The 18,962-nt window shown below is 35.0% G+C and overlaps 1 protein-coding gene across 1 annotated transcript; it reads right to left on the reverse strand.

Annotated features, from left to right (window-relative positions):
- Positions 1-6,877: 6,877 nt before the first annotated feature.
- On the reverse strand, positions 6,878-13,217 carry LOC133335222 (ELKS/Rab6-interacting/CAST family member 1-like; the record flags this gene model as incomplete). The annotated part of the gene is made up of 4 exons (XM_061543521.1): positions 13,129-13,217; positions 8,211-8,456; positions 7,552-8,040; positions 6,878-6,910 (listed from the first exon to the last, which is right to left on the reverse strand). Coding segments are annotated over exons 1-4 (807 nt in total), but the record flags the coding sequence as incomplete, so codon positions are not given.
- Between the last annotated feature and the right edge of the window lie 5,745 nt (positions 13,218-18,962).

Raw genomic sequence — 18,962 nt, forward strand, 5'->3', positions numbered from 1 at the left:
ATATCGTTGAATTTTTTGTTGTTTATTATTAAATCAAAACCTTTTTTGTTTTTATTTAGATTATTATGGATGGTGGTTGTTGTTGTTGTGAAAGTGGATTATTTGTTTGATGTTTGTGCTAATGTTGTGTGTGTCTCTGCTAGATTTTTTGTTGGGATATAATAATTTGTTAAAGTGCTATTGTTTTTTTTTTTTTCTTTGAATGCTTTTAATGTAATTGTCTAGGAGGAAAACAAAAATAATGGACGACAACTAGAAAATGAGAAACGAAACCAAAAACTGAAACACAATTCGGTGATGAATATTTAATGAGGTGCTCTATAATTTGAAGTTAGTAACAATGAAACTATTTTTTTGTTTTTTTTTTTATTTTTATTTTGTGCTTATGTTGGCTTTCACTTTTCTGGATGTTGGTGGGGTGTGGGGGGTGTAATTTGGTTTGTGGTTGAGGTTAGGGCTAAGGGTGTAATGGGTAAAACAAATGTGGAGGGCTTTTTTGTTGGTAATAGTTCATTCTTTTTTTTACAGAATGGGGAGGGGGTTTTGTTTTTCAAATCAGGGAAATACAGTGCTGCAATAATGTATGAGAAATTGCTTAGCTACTCGTTCAAAAAATTTCTGAACCTTTAAGTGTGGTTATGACATTTTATGTTATTATGGAACATTATGGAAATTATTTAAAAAAAAATCAAATAACAGCATTGGAGAGATTATATAATTTTAAACAATTATCTATGATATACTGTGCAAAAAAATAATAAGTTAGTTATTGACAATGACAATAAAATTTTGGGTGGGGAGATTTGTTACCATATACGACTACAAAATACCAAATTTCAGCGAATTCGGCTGAAAAACGCGATCAAGAACCTCAAAATTGACCTATATTTATAATTTTTTTGTGGATAGATTTGTTACCCAATAAGAACTCAAATTACTAAATTACAGCCAATTCGGTGAAAAAATCCGGTCAAAACCCCTCAAAAAACTGGAAATTGGGAGATACCCTTATATGGTGGCTATCAAAAGAAGTGGACCTATATTTATAATTTTTAGTGGAGAAATTTGGTACCCAATAATAACCCCATGTACCAAATTTCAGCGAATGCGGTTGAAAACCGCGCTCAAGAACCCTAAAATATCGTACCCTTATATGGGGGCTATCCGAAAAAATGGACCTATATTTATAATTTTTAGTATAGAGGTTTGCTACCCAATAAGAACTCAAAGTACCGAATTTCAGTGAATTCGGTCGAAAAACGCGCTCAAAAACCTCAAAATACCGAAAATTGGGGGGTTACCCTTAAATGGGAGCTATGCCTAAACTTGGACCGATAAAGCCCATCTTCGAACTTGACCTGCCTGCAGACAAAATACGTCTTGGCGATATATCTCCATTCGTTTAGACGCTATACTGATTACAACAGACAGACGAAAAGACAGACAGACAGACATGGCTATATCATCATAGAATTTTACGCTGATCAAGAATATATATACTTTATAGGGTCGGAAATTATTCTTTCGATGAGTTACAAACGGAAAACAAAATTAATATAACCTTCATACTATGGTGGAGGGTATAAAAACTTAGTAAGAAAAAGTTCATACTAAGGTTTTTTTATTTTTGGAAACCATCATGGATTTATATTAACTCTAATTAAAGGGTTTCTAAATAATATAACCTTAAATAAGGTTAACCGTCCTTATTATTCTTTCCACCACTGTATATATTTACCAAAGTATGGTAAAAAATATTCTTCTTCATATATTGGTAACTTCAATAGTTAATAGATCGTACTCGAACGAGGCGTTTTGTTTTTTTTTATCTCGATATCCTCCGAAGGTAGAATAATTACAACAAATGGCTAAATCGTCTATGAACCCGATACTTTGTAGGATATAATATATCCCCCATACTATGGTGGAATGCGGTTATATGGAGACAACCCCAAAACGCCGAAGAAGTCAGTTAATTATTTTAATATAAAAAGGGGGATATATGGGGACTAACCACAAAAAAAGGGGGGGGGGAGGTGGCGAATGTTAATAATTTTTGGGAGGGACATGTGCCACCATGGGTGACGTGATAGATACCAAGGAAAGGTTCTGATTGGCTTTTACATGCAAAGTCCAGGCTTCAATAATTAATATATCGTTCTTGAACCTGACGTTTTGGTTTATTTATCTCGATATCCTCCGAAGATAGAATGATTACAACAAATGCCTAAATCGTCTATGAATCCCATACTTTGTAGGATATAATATATCCCCCATACTATGGTGGAATGCGGCTATATGGAGACAAATCCAAAACGCCGAAGAAGTCAGTTAATTATTTTAATATAAAAAGGAGGATATATGGGGACTAACCCCAAAAGGAGGGGGGATATAAATAATTTTTGGGAGGGACATGTGCCAAGGCTTATCTTGGTCCGTTTTTAATATCAATTGTGGACACTTACCTGGGGTAGCTACTTTCAGCACCCATTGATATAGTCAGCTGATATATATGCTTCGCTTTGGCGGGTGTACTCAAGAAGTACAAAGTCGATAGTATTGCCTCACAGAAAATGCGATGAAAAGGGACAGGCGTAAGTAAATCAAATGATTACGCACTGTGTGAAACGATACATAAATTTGACTGCGGATTTATATTTAACAGGAGAATAAAAGACATTGTTACCAGATTCACGACAGTAGATGAGCGAATTAGTATAATCCGTATAAAAGCTGGGTTCTTCTACATCAGCCTCCCTGCTCCGACGGAAGACAAAGATCAGCGGACCAAAGACATATTCTACGAGAGCCTAGAAACAGCATATGACCGCTGCCTGGCCATCATATTAAAATTCTGCTAGGAGATTTTAATTTGGCCTCACCGTTGGAAAATCCAGCCTTCATGAAGAAACGGCAGAATACATTGACAAGATGATATTTGGATATGTGTAGAGGAATAAGTCTTCTTCCCATCGAGCAGTGTGAACGACTGAAACCAATGGTCAATGACATTATTGGACCATACCAATGCGGCTTCTGCCCTGGCAAATCCTCCATTGACCAGATTTTCACTCTGAGCCAAATCCTGGAAAAGACCCATGAAAAACTCTATCCACCTATTCGTCGACTATACTCGTAAAGCAGCATTCGACAGCTCAATCTGTTCAGAGTTGCTTAAAGTCATGTCTGTGTTGGCCTTTCCTGTTAAATTAATACGGCTATGCAGGATAACTTTAACTGGCACAAGGTTAGCAGTTAAAGTCGGAAAGGACCTATCAGAGCCCTTCAAACCGAACGAGGATTCAGACAATATGACAGTTTGTTGTGTTATATTTTTCATATCCTGCTGGAAATGGTCATTCAAGAGGTAAAGGTGAACAGAAATGGCACTCTATACACCAAACAACACATGTTACACGCCTACGCCGATGACATCGATATAATGGGTCGAAAGTTGCGAACGGTAAATGCCACGTTTGAACAATATGAACAGGAGTCTGCCAAAGTGACTCTGGCAGTAAATGGCGAGAAGACCAAGCTGATGGTGCAAGACGTCCAGTAGACTCTGACCAACTGTGGAACTTGAAAACTACAGCATCGAGGTAGTCAAGAAGATTTTATACAGCAACTCAAAAGCAAGGCCACCTCTCGCCAGACCAAACTCACACTCTACAATACGCTGATACTATATGTGGTATGTAACTGGAGTATGATAGTTGAGGAGTCTTTGAGGGAAAAATTCTCCGAAAAATCTATGGGCCGATCTGCGTCAGCCGTCAAATGAACCATAAGTTGTACCCTATATCCTAGGTTCTGTTGTGAGAATGGATGAGGCCCCAGTTAAAAATGCAAATAAAAGCGAGCTAATTGATGGTTCACGTCGAAGGGGAAGGCCAAAAATTCGATAAATTATCAACCATGGTAGATAATGGCTAAAATAGAAAGGTTCTTAAGCGCGTTTTTCATCCGAATTCGCTGGGTTCTTATTGGGTACTAAATGTCTCCACAAAAAATTATAAGAATAGGGCCACCTTTTCTGGTAGCCCCCATATAACGGTACCTCCTAATTTTCAGTATTTTGGGGGTTTTGGTCGTATTTTTCCACCGAATTGGCTGTAGTTTAGTATTTTGAGTTCGTAATAGTTTTCAAATCGCTCCACAAAAAATTATAAGTATAGGTTAATTTTTTCGGATAGCCCCCATATAAGGGCACCCCCAATTTTCGGTATTTTGGGGTTCTTGAGCGCGTTTTTCAATCGAATAAGCTGAAATTTGGTACACTGGTTTCTTATTGGGTACTAAATGTCTCCACAAAAAATTATAAGAATAGGGCTAATTTTTCTGGTAGCCCCCATATAACGGTACCTCCTAATTTTCAGTATTGTGGGGGTTTTGATCGTATTTTTCCAAAGAATTGTCTGTAATTTAGTATTTTGAGTTCTTAGTAGGTACCAAACCTCTCCAAAAAATTTAATAAATATAGGTCAATTTTTTTCGGATAACCCCCATATAAGGGTACCCCCAAATTTCGGTATTTTGGGGTTCTTGAGCGCGTTTTCAACCGAATTCTCTGCACTAATTTCGAAAGAAATAATAAGATGGGCAAAGTGTGGATTAAATCAAAATTTTTTGAAACAAATTTGGTCCAAAGAAACATGGGGTCTAGGACCATAATCGGTTTGTAGAAATGTCGGTATAGGTACACTTTTTGGTATGTTCCCTATATTTTTACTTCAAGTGCCTGTCAGTATATCTATGGTGGAGGGTATCCAAGTTCGGGCCGGCCGAACTAAACGCTTTTTCACTTGTTTTAGTTTAGTAAGAAATCAGCGTAGGTAGATAATGTCTAAATATCGATGCTCTCAGATAAATGATTGTGTGTAATTGGTTTAAAAAAAAACGATCGTTATCTATATCGTTGTATAAGTTTATCTGAAATAGTTTTCTATATTATCTACTTTAATAGATAAAATATCCAGACTCTCAGATATCTAATGGTAATATTTAAATTTTGTAGTTAATTTATCTAGACCGGGTATATATTTATCTCTTATACTTTTTTTTAATTATCTACTTTAATAGATAATATATAGAGGCTCTCAAATAAATAGTGATGTATAATTTATAACAAAAATTTAGATAATTTATCTATACCCTTGTATACATTTACCTGATATATATTTCTAAATTATCTACATTAATAAATAATTTATCTGAGAGCCTAGATACTCTCAAATAAATTATGATGTAGATAAAATGTAGATAATTTATCTAGACCGTTGTATATGTTTATCTAAAAGAATTTTCTAATTTTCTACCTTGTTTTTAACTTAAAACCAGTAAGGAAAGTAGTAAAGTCGGACTGGGCCGACTATATGATACCCTTCACCACTGGGGATACATGTGTGGAATATGTATCCTAACAGACGTCGCCTTTTCTAAGGAACATTGACATGAAATTGAACGAACTTAGATCGGACGAAAAGATATATGGGAGCTACATATATAACTCTGACCCGATTATCTCGAAACTTAGCACACATCATTCTGGACCTAATTCAGCACTCTGTGCTGAATTTCGTGCAAATCAAAAGATACATAGGGACTTTGGTGCACCATTTACCTTAAATCGGTCGAAACTATATATGGGAGCTATATCTAAATCTGACCCGATTATCTCGAAACTTAGCACAAACCATTCTGGACCTAATTCAGTACTCTGTGCCAAATTTCGTGCAAATCGAAAGATATATAGGGACTTTGGTGCACCATTTTCCTTAAATCGGACGAAACTATTTGTGGGAGCTGTGTCTAAATCTGAACCGATTTTCTCGAAACTTAGCACACACCATTCTGGACCTAATTCAGTACTCTGTGCCAAATTTCGTGCAAATCGAAAGTTATATTTGGGACTTTGGTGCACCATTTACCTTAAATCGGACGAAACTATATATGGGAGTTATATCTAAATCTGACCCGATTTTCTCGAAACTTAGGACACATCATTCTGGACCTAATTCAGTACTCTGTGCCAAATTTCGTGAAAATTGAAAGATATATAGGGACTTTGGTGCACCATTTACCTTAAATCGGACGAAACTATATATGGGAGCTATATCTAAATCTGAACCGATTTTCTCGAAACTTGGTACACATCATTCTGGACCTAATTCAGTACTCTGTGTCAAATTTCGTGCAAATCGAAAGATATTTAGGGACTTTGGTGCACCATTTACCTTAAATCGGACGAAACTATATATGGGAGCTTTATCTAACATATGGATAAATCGACTCAGAAAGTGATTCTATACATACTCTCAAGAGGAACCATGGGTCTATCTCGATTATTTTTGCCTGTTACAAACATATGCACATAGACATAATACCCTGTACCACACTGTGGTGAAGGGTATAAAAAAGGCGAGTTGATAGTATAAATCATAATAGTTAAAGATAAATTATCTACGAAGATAAATATCTGTTGTCATTTGCCATAACCTCCTTTAAATTTGCAGCACTGTATAAATTGGTAAACTAAAATATTTTTTTTTTGTTTCCAATTGAGGTTTGATTTTCTACCGGTTAAGCGGTTGGGGGAAACATATGGGGTACGGAAAGGTTACGCTTTCCACTTCAAATGTGGGTAAGTTACAAAGAAATCAAAAACAAAAACTACAATTACTAAATTCCCTGCTGGCAAAATTGGTGTTAGTTTTCAAATTGTTTGCTCAAAAAAAAAAAACAACAACAATAACTATTTTTTTAAATTAAAAAAAAATTATTCAAATAAAAACTTAACTGTTATACAATATATATTTGTATATATAAATTTATATATAGATATGTAAAGATAAATGTCAAAAAAATTAAGGCTTACTTTATGTAGTGTGGTTTGTTCTTCTAGCTGCATCTAATAGTTTTTTTTTAATATTTATTCGGTTTTGGTTTGGTATTGGTTTAAATATTTGGTTGTGGTGGTATTTGGTGGTGATGGAACGGTTGATAATTGGTTGGTTGTATTTAAGAGGAGTAGAGTAGTTATTGGTTGTATTAGTTGGTTGTAGAACATATAATAGTTGTTGTATTTGGCGATGTAGTTGATGATAAAGGTAGTAGTAATAGGAGGAGTAGTAGTAGTAGATATTCAATATATATTGGAGTTTATATAGAATATTTTTTTTTAATAAAAAAAAAAAAAAAAATAACGAAAAAAATATAGGAAAATTTTTTTTATAAGTATAGAGTATTGTAACATTTAGAGATATTTATATTGCAATATATTTATATTCAAATATATTTATATAAAAAAATATATTTATGTATATATATACCATAAATACAAATATGTATACAGATATTTATAATAAGTTGATATATATTAAATATTCACAACACAATTAACATTTATCACAAGGGAAATATTTCTTTTTTTGTTTTCTGTTTTTTTGTTTGTTTTTAGGATAGGTAATCAATCCACTAACAACTACATAATAATATTAATTATTATCATCTAAATAACAACAACATCAACAATTAATAATTCTCTTATACCTGAGATCTTTCCAAGTCATGTTTAAGGCGTTCATTTTCCAATTCCAAACGGGCTATACGCTGTTTTGTCGTCTCCCAATCGGCATTGCTACGGCCCATTTCACACGTGGCCTTTTCGAGTTCCGCCTTCGATTTGCCCAGTTCACTTTGCGATGCCTCCAATTTGATTTCCAAACGTTCACGTTCGGTAACGGCACGCTCCAATCGAGTGTTCAACTTTTCCACTTCGCTTTCGAGGGCCCTCAGCTTGATCTTGTAGTCGGCAATTTCACGCTCATGCAGTTCACGTTCTTCTTGTTTTTCGTGTTCGGCACGATCTCGCTGTTCTCGTAGCTGAGCCATTTGCTTTTCTTTGTCGCCAATGGCCTCTTCGAGACTTGTGAGAGCGCCCTCAGAACTGCTATGATGAGCTTGCATTGCCGACAAACGGGCCCGGGCCATATCCACCTGATTGTCTTTCTCCTTAAGCAAATCTTCGAGATTTTCAATCTACACAAAACGAGTGTTAAGAAAATGTTAACAACAACAAGAGGGGGGTGGGTGGTTGTTCCAAAAGAGAAATAAAAACAAAATTTTTTGGTATTAGGATTATGTGGTTACACTACTAGGAATCATTTTTTTCAATATTATTAGTTTTCAAAACGAATCTAAAAAAACACCTTTCTCTGCAGCACACATATTTTACGATCCTTGATCTCCATGTGATCCTTGAGCTCGGTCAATTCGCTCGTCAAACGGTTTCGTTCCTGCACCGTTTGCAGTGTGCCCTGAGTCTTCTTCTCCAGCAGGCGATTCTTCTCCTCGAGCCGGGCCCGCAGCTCCTCAACATCAGCCTGCAGCATATTGTAGTGTTCCTCCTTGGCACATAGTGACTCCTTTAACACCGCAATATGCCGTTGGTAGTCCTGTGTGGAAAATTTAAGTTTTGTAAAAATTTTGCTTCAAGATTTTTATTTCACCAATTAACAAATCTACAGGGAATAGGGATACATAATTGAATTTCTTCTACATTGCTTTATATTAGGGGATAGGAGGATTTTTATTTGGAAATTGTTCAAAAATTGTGACTACATCTTAGAAATTACTTTTTTTATTTTTTATATATTTTTGCTAATCGTCGATATCTTTTTGTACTCCTTGTGGGAAACTGTTTAAAATGGCTTTAAAAATTGTTTTAGCTTTCATCATCTGCATCGCGGATGGCAGGAGGCGGTGGGTTAGTTGCCTACACTCGGAAAACCCCATTTACTATGAAAAAGCTACGAAAAAGTAAATCAAGCACCCTACGACACCCGCAAACATATAAGGAACCTCGATCTGCGAATCTACAGTTGGAATTTTACAGAACAAGCGCAGTTTTCGCTTTGGCGGATGTACTCAAGAAGTACAAAATCGATATTTTTGTCTTACAGGAAATGTGTTGAAAAGGGGCTGGCGTAAGTAAATCAGATGATTACGCCCATGAAACATGACATGAATTTGGGTGCGGAATTATGGTTAACAGGAAATTAAAAGACCTAGTCGTCATATACACTCCAGTGAATGAGCGAATTGCTATAATCCGTATAAAAACGAAGTTCTTCAATGCGGTTTCAGACCTGGCACATCCAGTATAGACAAGATTTCCACACTGCACCCACGAAAGACACATAGATACATTCTACAGTACTGAACGGGTGATTCAGACAAGGTGACAGGTTGTAGTGTGACCATTTTAACATCCTGAATTTGGCTGCGGAATTATGGTTAACAGGAAATTAAAAGACCTCGTCGTCATATCCACTCCAGTGAATGAGCGAATTGCTATAATCCGTATAAAAACGAAGTTCTTTAATGCGGTTTCAGACCTGGCAAATCCAGTATAGACAAGATTTCCACACTGCACCCACGAAAGACACATAGATACATTTCACCGTACCGAACGGGGGATTCAGACAAGGTGACAGTTTGTCGTGTGACCTTTTTAACATCCGGCTTGAAAACGTCATACGAAATGCAAAGGCGAACAGAAATGGCACTCTGTACACTAAACATCACGTTTTACACGCCTACATCGATGACATCGACAAATTGAACGAATTGAGAAGGAGTCTGCCAAAGTCGGACTGGCAGTAAATGGCGAGAAGACCAAGCTGATGGTTGAAAGCGCAAGACGTACACTAGACTCGAACCAACTGTGGAACTTGAAAACTGCAGCATTGACGTAGTGAACGATTTAATATACCTCGCTACTGCCATAAATAAAACTAATGACATCAGTTGTGAAATTCGGAGAAGGATATTGTTGGTCTGAGCAAGCAATTTAAGAACAAGGCTGCCTCTCGACAGACCAAACTCATACTTTACAAGACGATGATACTACCCGTGCTGGTGTATGGATCTGAAGCATGGGTACTTGCACAAGCAGAACAATTCTCCGAAAGATCTATGGGTCGATCTGCGTCAACGGTGAATATTACCATCGAATGGACCACGAATTGTACCGTCATTTCTTGGACATATACGTATCGAGCTGCAGCGACTACGGTGGCTAGGTCATGTTATGTGGATGCCCCAGTTCAAAAGGCATTTAAAAGCTAGCCAACTGATGGTTCACGCAGAAGGGGAAGGACACGAATTCGATAGAATGATCAAGTGGAAGACACCATTTCGAAACATGGCCTGTAAATCTATTTTAAGCTTAGCTTATGGAACAAATGTTATGTGTCGAATTAGTTTAGTAAATATGCTAAAATTCGACATGGTGTAAAACTTGACGTTGGCTACCAACATTTAAGTTCATGGCTCATATAATTTTTATATCGAAACAAATAATTCCAGTATTTGCTGTAATTTGGCATAGTGAGTTATCAACGTATAAAAAATATACTTGCAAAAATTATCAAGGTAGGTCCTGGCTTCTATCTGGTCTACATATAACGGTCCGTAACTGCCGAACCACGTGTGTTATTGAAACTGTGGTCCTTGGTTTCATGTTTAGATATAGCCAATAAATAACCGTCTCTCGATTTAAGGTACTTTTTTATCCATTAGCCACTTTTTTCTAACCCCCTGGAAATAGGATGTAAAGAAATGCCGGTAAATGGGAATTTACCCACCCTGTGGGTATTTATTCGGTCCACAAGAGGCCATACCGAAAAAGTTTTCTTCAACTGGAGTTCTATGAATTGTTTATAGAAGGTCGTATCGCCAATAAAGAATTCTACCTTGAAAAAATTCACAGAATTGTGGAAAATCAAATCATAAGTGTGAGTTTTTGGCAAAAAATAAAATAAACCATTTTTCATAACTCAACCATTATATTCACCGGACTTTGTTCCCGGATTTGAGGAAACACGACATAAATAGGAGGGCATTATAGGTATGGATTTTTTTTTTGATAAGACCTTAACGGTGGCTGTAATATTACGTACTGTGTTGTTATACGTTCGAATGCCTCGTCACAGTTCTACTTTATGATATAACTGCTATTTAACACAATTTCCAGTCAAACTGACTGGGAGAATAAAAAATGGATTGTGTTTGGGAATTTTTATACCCTCCACCATAGTATGGAGGGTATATAAATTTTGTTTTTCCGTTTGTAACTCATCGAAATAATCATTTCCGACCCTATAAAGCCTTGATCAGCGTAAAATTCTATGACGATATAGCCATGTCCGTCTGTCTGTTGTAATCACTCTAGCGTCTAAACGAATGCAGATATATCGGCAAAATTTTGCATAGAGTCGTCTTTTGTCTGCAGGCAGGTCAAGTTCGCAGATGGACTTTATCGGTCCAGGTTTAGGCATAGCTCCCATATAAGGGTACCCTTAAATTTTCGGTATTTTGAGGTTCTTGAGCGCGTTTTTCAACTGAATTGGCTGAAATTTGGTACATTGAGTTCTTATTGGGTAGCAAATCTCTCCACTAATAATTATAAATATGGGTCCATATTTTCGGATAGCCCCATATAAGGGTACGCCCAATTTTGTGGTATTTTGGGGGGATTGATCGCATTTTTCGACCGAATTCGCTGAAATTCGGTACTTTGAGTTCTTATTGGGTAGCAAATCTCTACACTAAAAATTATAAATATAGGTCATTTTTTTCGAGTAGCCCCCATACAAGGCTACCCCCCAATTTTCGGTATTTTAGGGTTCTTGAGCGCGGGTTTCAACCGAATTCGCTGAAATTTGCTACAAAATTATAAATATAGGTCCACTTTTTCTGGTAGCCCCCACATAAAGGTCCCTCTCAATTTCGAGTTTTTGGGGGATTTCGACCGGATTTTTTCACCGAATTGCCTGTAATTTAATAATTTCAGTTAATATTGGGTAGCAAATCTCTCCACAAAAAATTATGAGTATATGTTCATTTTTTCGGATAGCCCCCATATAAGGGTACCCCCCAAATTTTCGGTATTTTGAGGTTCTTGAGCGGGTTTTTTAACCGAATTCGTTTAAATTTGGTATTTTGTAGTCGTATATGGTAACAAATCTCCCCACCAAAAGTTATTAATATTCACCCCTTTTTAGGGGTATTCCCCATATTACCCCCTTTTTTATATTAAAATAGTTATCTGATTTGTTCCGTATGTTGGGGTTAGGTAGTCGTTACAGGTAATAGTCAATTTTTACCCTACAAAGACTATTTAGACATCTGTTGTAAGCATTTCGCCTTCTAAAGACATTACGATAAAAGAAAACTCAAACATGATGATAATGGAATATATCGGCATACATTTAGGTATCTCCTCAATATAGTGATACCTCTGAAGGAAAGAATTGAGATAAACAATTAAAATATTGGGTTCAATATTGGCATGTACCGGTCATTAATTAGGCATAGTCCTTATATAATGATATCCCCAAATATTCACTATTTCCTACACTATGTAATCAATACTGGTCCCCTTTAGGGCATAGCCTCATATAACTTTGTAATCAAAATTACAGTAGTTTGAGGATTTTATATTCTACCATGCGTTATCAGTATCAGTCCACTTTTTGAATCTTACAGATTTTAGGAAAAATCCACATTAAAAATTGCGAAGTTTGTATTTGGTGTACATAATGGTTTACATAAATCGGTTTGTAGAATTATCGGTATATGCCCACTTTTTAGTATGTTCCCTATATTTTCATTGCATGTATCTGTCAGTATAACTATGGTGGAGGTTATCCAAAGTTCGGCCCGGCTGAACTTAACGCTTTTTCACTTGTTATTTAATGTTCTTGATATCGTCAGCCCGAACTTAACACCGGTTTTATATCTTTCGTAATATTCTTCAGTTAGTTGTTTTTTTTTACGAAGAATTTGAATTATTTTTTCATTTCTTTGATTTTTAAATTTTTCTATGTACTCTTTAAATTAGAATTTTTAAATCTCCTTGATGTTTTTTTTTATTTTTTCTTCGGAAATATTACATTGTACAACATTTCTTCATGTATTTTTGAACAATTTCCAAATATATAACTACATATGTATGTATTTACAATTAGTAATGCTAAGGTGGCCACTAAATACTAGTAATATTATATATATTTTTTTATTTTGTGTGTTTTATTTAATTAAGAATTGATTTGATCGCTTTACCTGATGTTGTTCTTCCAATGTTTTCATTTTGGCCGCCATAGCCAAAATTTCTTGATCCCTCCTCTGTATTTCAAGACGGAATTCGTCCAACTGTTAAAAAACAAATTGTTGTTTGTTTTTTTTTTTGAGTGGGAGTAAAAAAGATTCAATTAAAAAAAAATAGAAAAAGAAAATATTTTATAAAATATATTTCAATATAATTTTTTGTTTATTAAAAAATCAGACGACACACAGAAGAGATGTCATGAGAATTATTTTCTGTTTTTTTTTATGATGAAAATCATGTTAATGAATGAAAATCTCGAATACGATCGATAAATGTTTGAAATGATAATAGATATGGCAGTCCGTCTTTGTCTTTATGGTGTTGTGTTGGTTCAGTTGGGTCATGTGATGAACGAAAAACAAAAGGAAAATAAAAACAGTTCTTCATTTTCGTTTTGGCAACATTTCCTTTGGGGGCGAAAATGTTGTTCGGAAGTCTTTAATACTTTTCGGTTCGTCCGGTCATTTGTCGAATGGTCTTTTGTTTTATTTTTTTTTTGCAATGAATTTTACATTCCGTCTTTATTTGTTTTTTTCTTTTCAATCTATTTTGTTGCCCTATTTCTCATGATGTATTGATAACAAAACTGTTTGTTTCTACTTCAAACTTTTTCAAGGAAATCAAGGAATGTTGAAATACCAGCTGTTAAATTGCTTTGCCAAAACTTAAAAAAAAATACTAAAGTTAATGATAGTTTGATGGTCAGTTGTTTTTGTTTTTTAAGTATCTTTTTCTTTATTTATTTGCTTTTATTTCTTTTTTCATGTTTTATTGTTTATGGAAATTTATTTTATTTTTTTCTTCTTGTTGTTGTTGTTTAATAATACTTTTTTTTCTCTAGTTTAATATTTTGTTATATCAAATATTCGTTTGTTTTTTTTTGTTGTTGTTGTTTATTTTTATTTTTCGACAAATACAATAGTTGAGTTGAAAATGTTTTTTTGTTGTTGTTATTTATTTTTTTCTTTTTATTTTGGTTTAGCTTGAAATTTTGTTGTTGTTATTTTGTAAATTATTATTATATATTATTAAAAAGGAATACAAACACAGTTTGGTTGCTTGAGATACGATATATAACTTATGCGGTAAATGCAAAAAAACTCTATGCTTTTTTTTCTTTCTTTCTTTGTATTTGAGGTTATGTATGATATAATTATCTAATTGCTATTAATAATAATGCTTTGCTTATTTTTGTTTTTTTTTTTTAATATTTGCTATGTTATATATGTATGTTGTTGTGAGTATATATGTATGTATGTTTGTGTATGGGATTTTAAATGTTTTGCAATATAAAATATAGAATTAAATATTTTTTTTGTTAATATTTATAATGTTCGTTATAGTTCTGAAGCATTTACATTTATATGTATATGTGTGCCATGTATTTTTTATAGGCAAATCCTAATTGAAAAAAGGAAAATGTAAAAGAAAAAACCAGTAAGGAAAGTAGTAAAGTCGGACTTGGCCGACTACATGATACCCTTTACCACTTTATGTATATTGTACATATGTATCCTAACAATTTCACGTCAATGTTCCCTCGAAGGAACATACACCTTTCTGCAATGGGGATTGGCGACAGAGAAGCAAATCTATCTTTATATAGGAAAATATATCATTAACAAGCATATCGGCGCCTCCGAACCATAGTATGCTAAGTCGACTTAGCATGTTTTAAATTTCTTTACGTTTTTAGATACTACGGTCCTTAATTTACATTCACTGAAATTTGTGTAATCATCGGCCAATCCAAACCATAGTTATAAGCAAAAATGTACTTAGCATGGCACGTACGATCAAAGAAACTTCCATACTTTGAAAGCTTCTACTGACTCACTTTTCAGACTTAGCATACTATGGTTCGGAGGCGTCGATATTTGCATTGAATACAAAATGTTCTTCTGTCTTAAAATTTGAAATACAAGTTTTTACAATTTTTCTCACAGTTTAATAACAGAGAAATATAAATTTGAAAATTGTGTATTTGAAACAAATACAATAACAAACATTTGCATGTATTAGTGTGGACAGCCCTGATTTATAGCAAAATTGATACACCCTACTCAGTATGCCGCACTGTTAATAATATAGTCTCAATCAGACATCCGTTCGAAATATAAATATGGTACGTTGGGCAAAATTTCGTGTCAATTCGACAAACATTAGGAGTTTAGTGCACCATTTACCTAAAATCAGAAAAAAAATATATATGAGGGACCTATATCTAAATCTGAAGCGATATACTTGAAACTAAGCACACCTCATTCTAAACTCAATTCAGTACGCTATGCTAAATTTAGTGGAAATCGAAAGGTATATAGCGGCTTTAGTGTACCGTTCACATTAAATCGGACGAAAATATATATGGGAGCTATATCTAAATCTGAATCGATTTTCCCAGAACTTAGCACACATCATTGTGGACCTAATTCAGTACCATATGCCAAATTTCGTGCAAATCGAAAGACATATGGGGACTCTGGTGGCTAATTTTCCTTACATCGGATGAAACATATATGTGAGCTATATCTAGATCTGAACCGATTTTGACGAAATTTGACATACATCTTTCTAGCCTTAATTCAGTACGCTATACCAAATTTCGTGCAAATCGAAAAATATATAGGGACTTTGGTGCACCATTTACATAAAATCGGATGAAAATGTATATGGGAGATATATCTAGATCTGAACCGATTTTTACGAAATTTACCACACACCTCTCTTTCTAGACTTAAATCAGTACGCTATACCAAATTTCGTGCAAATCGAAAGATAAATAGGGACATTGGTGCACCATTTACATTAAATCGGACGAAAATATATATGGGAGCTATATCTAAATCTGAATCTATTTTCTCAGAACTTTACACACATCCTTCTGGACCTAATTCAGTACCCTATGCCAAATTTCGTGCAAATCGAAATATATATGGGGACTCTGGTGGCCCATTTTCCTTACATCGGACGAAAACATATATGGGAGCTATATCTAAATCTGAGCCGATTTTCACGAAACTTAGCACACACCATTCTGGACGCTATACCAAATTTCGTGTAAATCGAAAGATATATAGGGACTTTGGTGCACCATTTACATATAATCGGACGAAAATATATGGCAGCTATATCTAAATCTGAACCGATTTTCACGAAACTTAGCACACATCATTCTGGACCAAATTCAGTACACTATGCCAAATTTCGTGCAAATCGGAAGATATATAGGGACTTTGGTGCCTATATCGGACAAAAATATATATGGGAGCTATCTCTAAATCTGAACCGATAGACTTGGCAGGACCATATTTGAAGATTTTTCAGAGCGGAAATAAATTGTGGTTTTGGTTAAGAAATTTAATTTTACAACATAGGCAACTGAGAGATATTAATGAAGAGTTAACATGTTTATTATATCATTAGCAAATATTTGTGTAAAAGAAAAAAACATAAAAAATTATACCTCGAAGTTACTCTCTGTTTGTGAAAAGAAATTTTTCAGAAATGTTCCGGAATTGTGGAAACCCCAATAATGGATGCCTAAACCGCCATATTCACTGGACTTGACACCCGCTGACTTTATCCTCCCATCCCACAACTGCGTTTTAGCGATAAAAAGGAAAGCTGTTTGCTACGATTGAGGAGATTTGGGGGACCCCAGCCATAACCGATGTCGATAATTTTTAACCGGCTGGCAAATGAGTATACATTATGTTAAAGACTTGTAGCTTTGCATACATATATTTGAAGATTCAAGTACCAAATTTCAGCGAATTCAGTTGAAAAACGCGCTCAAGAACCTCAAAATACCGAAAATTGGAGGGTACCCTTATATGGGAGCTATGCCTAAACGTGGACCGATGTAGCCCATCATCGAACTTGACCTGCCTGCAGACAAAGACGACTCTATGCACAATTTTCATAAACTATCTCAATTCGTTTAGACGCTAGAGTGATAGAAATTTACGTCATAGAATTTTACGCTGATCAAGAATATATATACTTTATAGGGTCGGAAATTATTATTTCGATGCGTTACAAACGAAAAAACAAAATTAACATACCCTCCATAGTATGGTGGAGGGTATAAAAAAAGGGTATTAATTCGTGAACATTTTCGTTGGAAAAATGTTGTGAAGCCCTGACTTGGCACCCCATAACTAATTCTTATTTCCGGAGCCCTGACTTGGCACCCCATAACTAATTATACCCTACACAACTATGTTGTAAGGGTATTATAGCTTTGTGCAGCCCCAAAAGTTTGCAACCCCGCGAAATATTGGTCCTAGACCCACCTTTAAGTATACCAATAGTCATATCTCGACTAGCTGAGTCAATGTAGACATGTGTGTCCGTCCGTCCGTCTGTCCATTATAATTTGTAAACACGCTACAGGCCACAGGTATGGACCAATCTTCACGAAATTTTGCAGAGGATAGGTTCTGGCCAATGAAGACCCCTATTGTTTTTGGAAAAGATCGGTTAATATTTAGGGGATGAAATGGACCAAAAACTTTATTTTTGTCGGTTTTTCTGGTCGCTCCAGAGACCGCAAATATGGCACAAACATCGCGAATTTTTACAGGGAGAAGGGGATAGGGCCAAAGAATAAGCATGCCTGTTTTGATAAAGATCGATCAATATTTAGCGGGTCAAATGGACCCTGACTTTTGTGTGAAAAATGACAAAATTTGTATTCTATACCGTATATATTTACTCCTGTGGGTCGATTCACAATCAAAATTAAACAATTCTCAAATCGATAAAATATTATAACGACAAAATAAACAATATTTTAATTCTATAACAGTTTTTAACAACAATTGTTAAAAATGTTGTTAATAAACAACACCAAAAAATTCGAAGTTAACTTATCGACAAATATTCTTCAATATTGAACATGCCTTGTTTTGTTCATAATTTGTATGTATGTTGTTTTCAAAATGTTCCAAATTAAAAGCTTTTTGAAAGTTTATCGACAATTTGTCTACATTTTTACAGAATAACATGTTCGTTAATGCACACGATTTTATGTGTAGACAAAATTGTCGATTGTCGGATCGTTTTAAGATACTGAATCGACCTACTGAAGGACATAGACCCAAAATGTCGGTAGTATATCGCTGAGGAGCGGTTGACCTTTAAATCGATACCAATTATATTGTCGTATGTACCCGGATGTGGGAGTTACACATAAATATTTACAGGTGCTTACGTATTCAGACATTATTTAGTAACCCATTACCACACTGGAGGGCTGAAATGTAGCGCTGTTCGCTTTGAAATGTTTCATGAGGTCCCAGTTATGGTCAAGGACAACGCTTATAATTTTCGGTGATGATCAGATAATAGTTTTGGGATAAAGGGGACCAAAACTTAATTTTTTGTGTAATTTGGAGTCGATCTATAGGCCACAATTGATAGCCGAACTTCACAACACAAAGGGTCAAGGGAACCTGGACAAATAATTAGAAAGGCTGTGCTGAATATTAGTAATATTTGTTTACCTCTAGTCCGTCAGGAGGGTGAAAATATCGCGAAATATTGCCCAAGCTCAGAACATAAAACCAGAGAATTTTAGACTTTCGTGGAAGTTGTGTAGGGTATCATATGGTCGGCCCCATCCGATTATACTGCTCCGCTCACTGGTTTTTATTTACGCAAGTCAAGAAAGAATAGAAAAGCGTTTAAAATATAAAACATATTTTCTGAAGTTCTTACATAAATAGAAGACTTCGAAATCTTATGCAGTTCTATTTTCTTCTAGTTTTTGAGCTTGAACCTAGTA

Source organism: Musca vetustissima, unplaced genomic scaffold (genome assembly GCF_032173495.1).
Source record: "Musca vetustissima isolate MV318-11 ecotype Yass unplaced genomic scaffold, APGP_CSIRO_Mvet_v1 utg78396, whole genome shotgun sequence".
Taxonomy (NCBI): Eukaryota; Metazoa; Arthropoda; class Insecta; order Diptera; family Muscidae; genus Musca; species Musca vetustissima.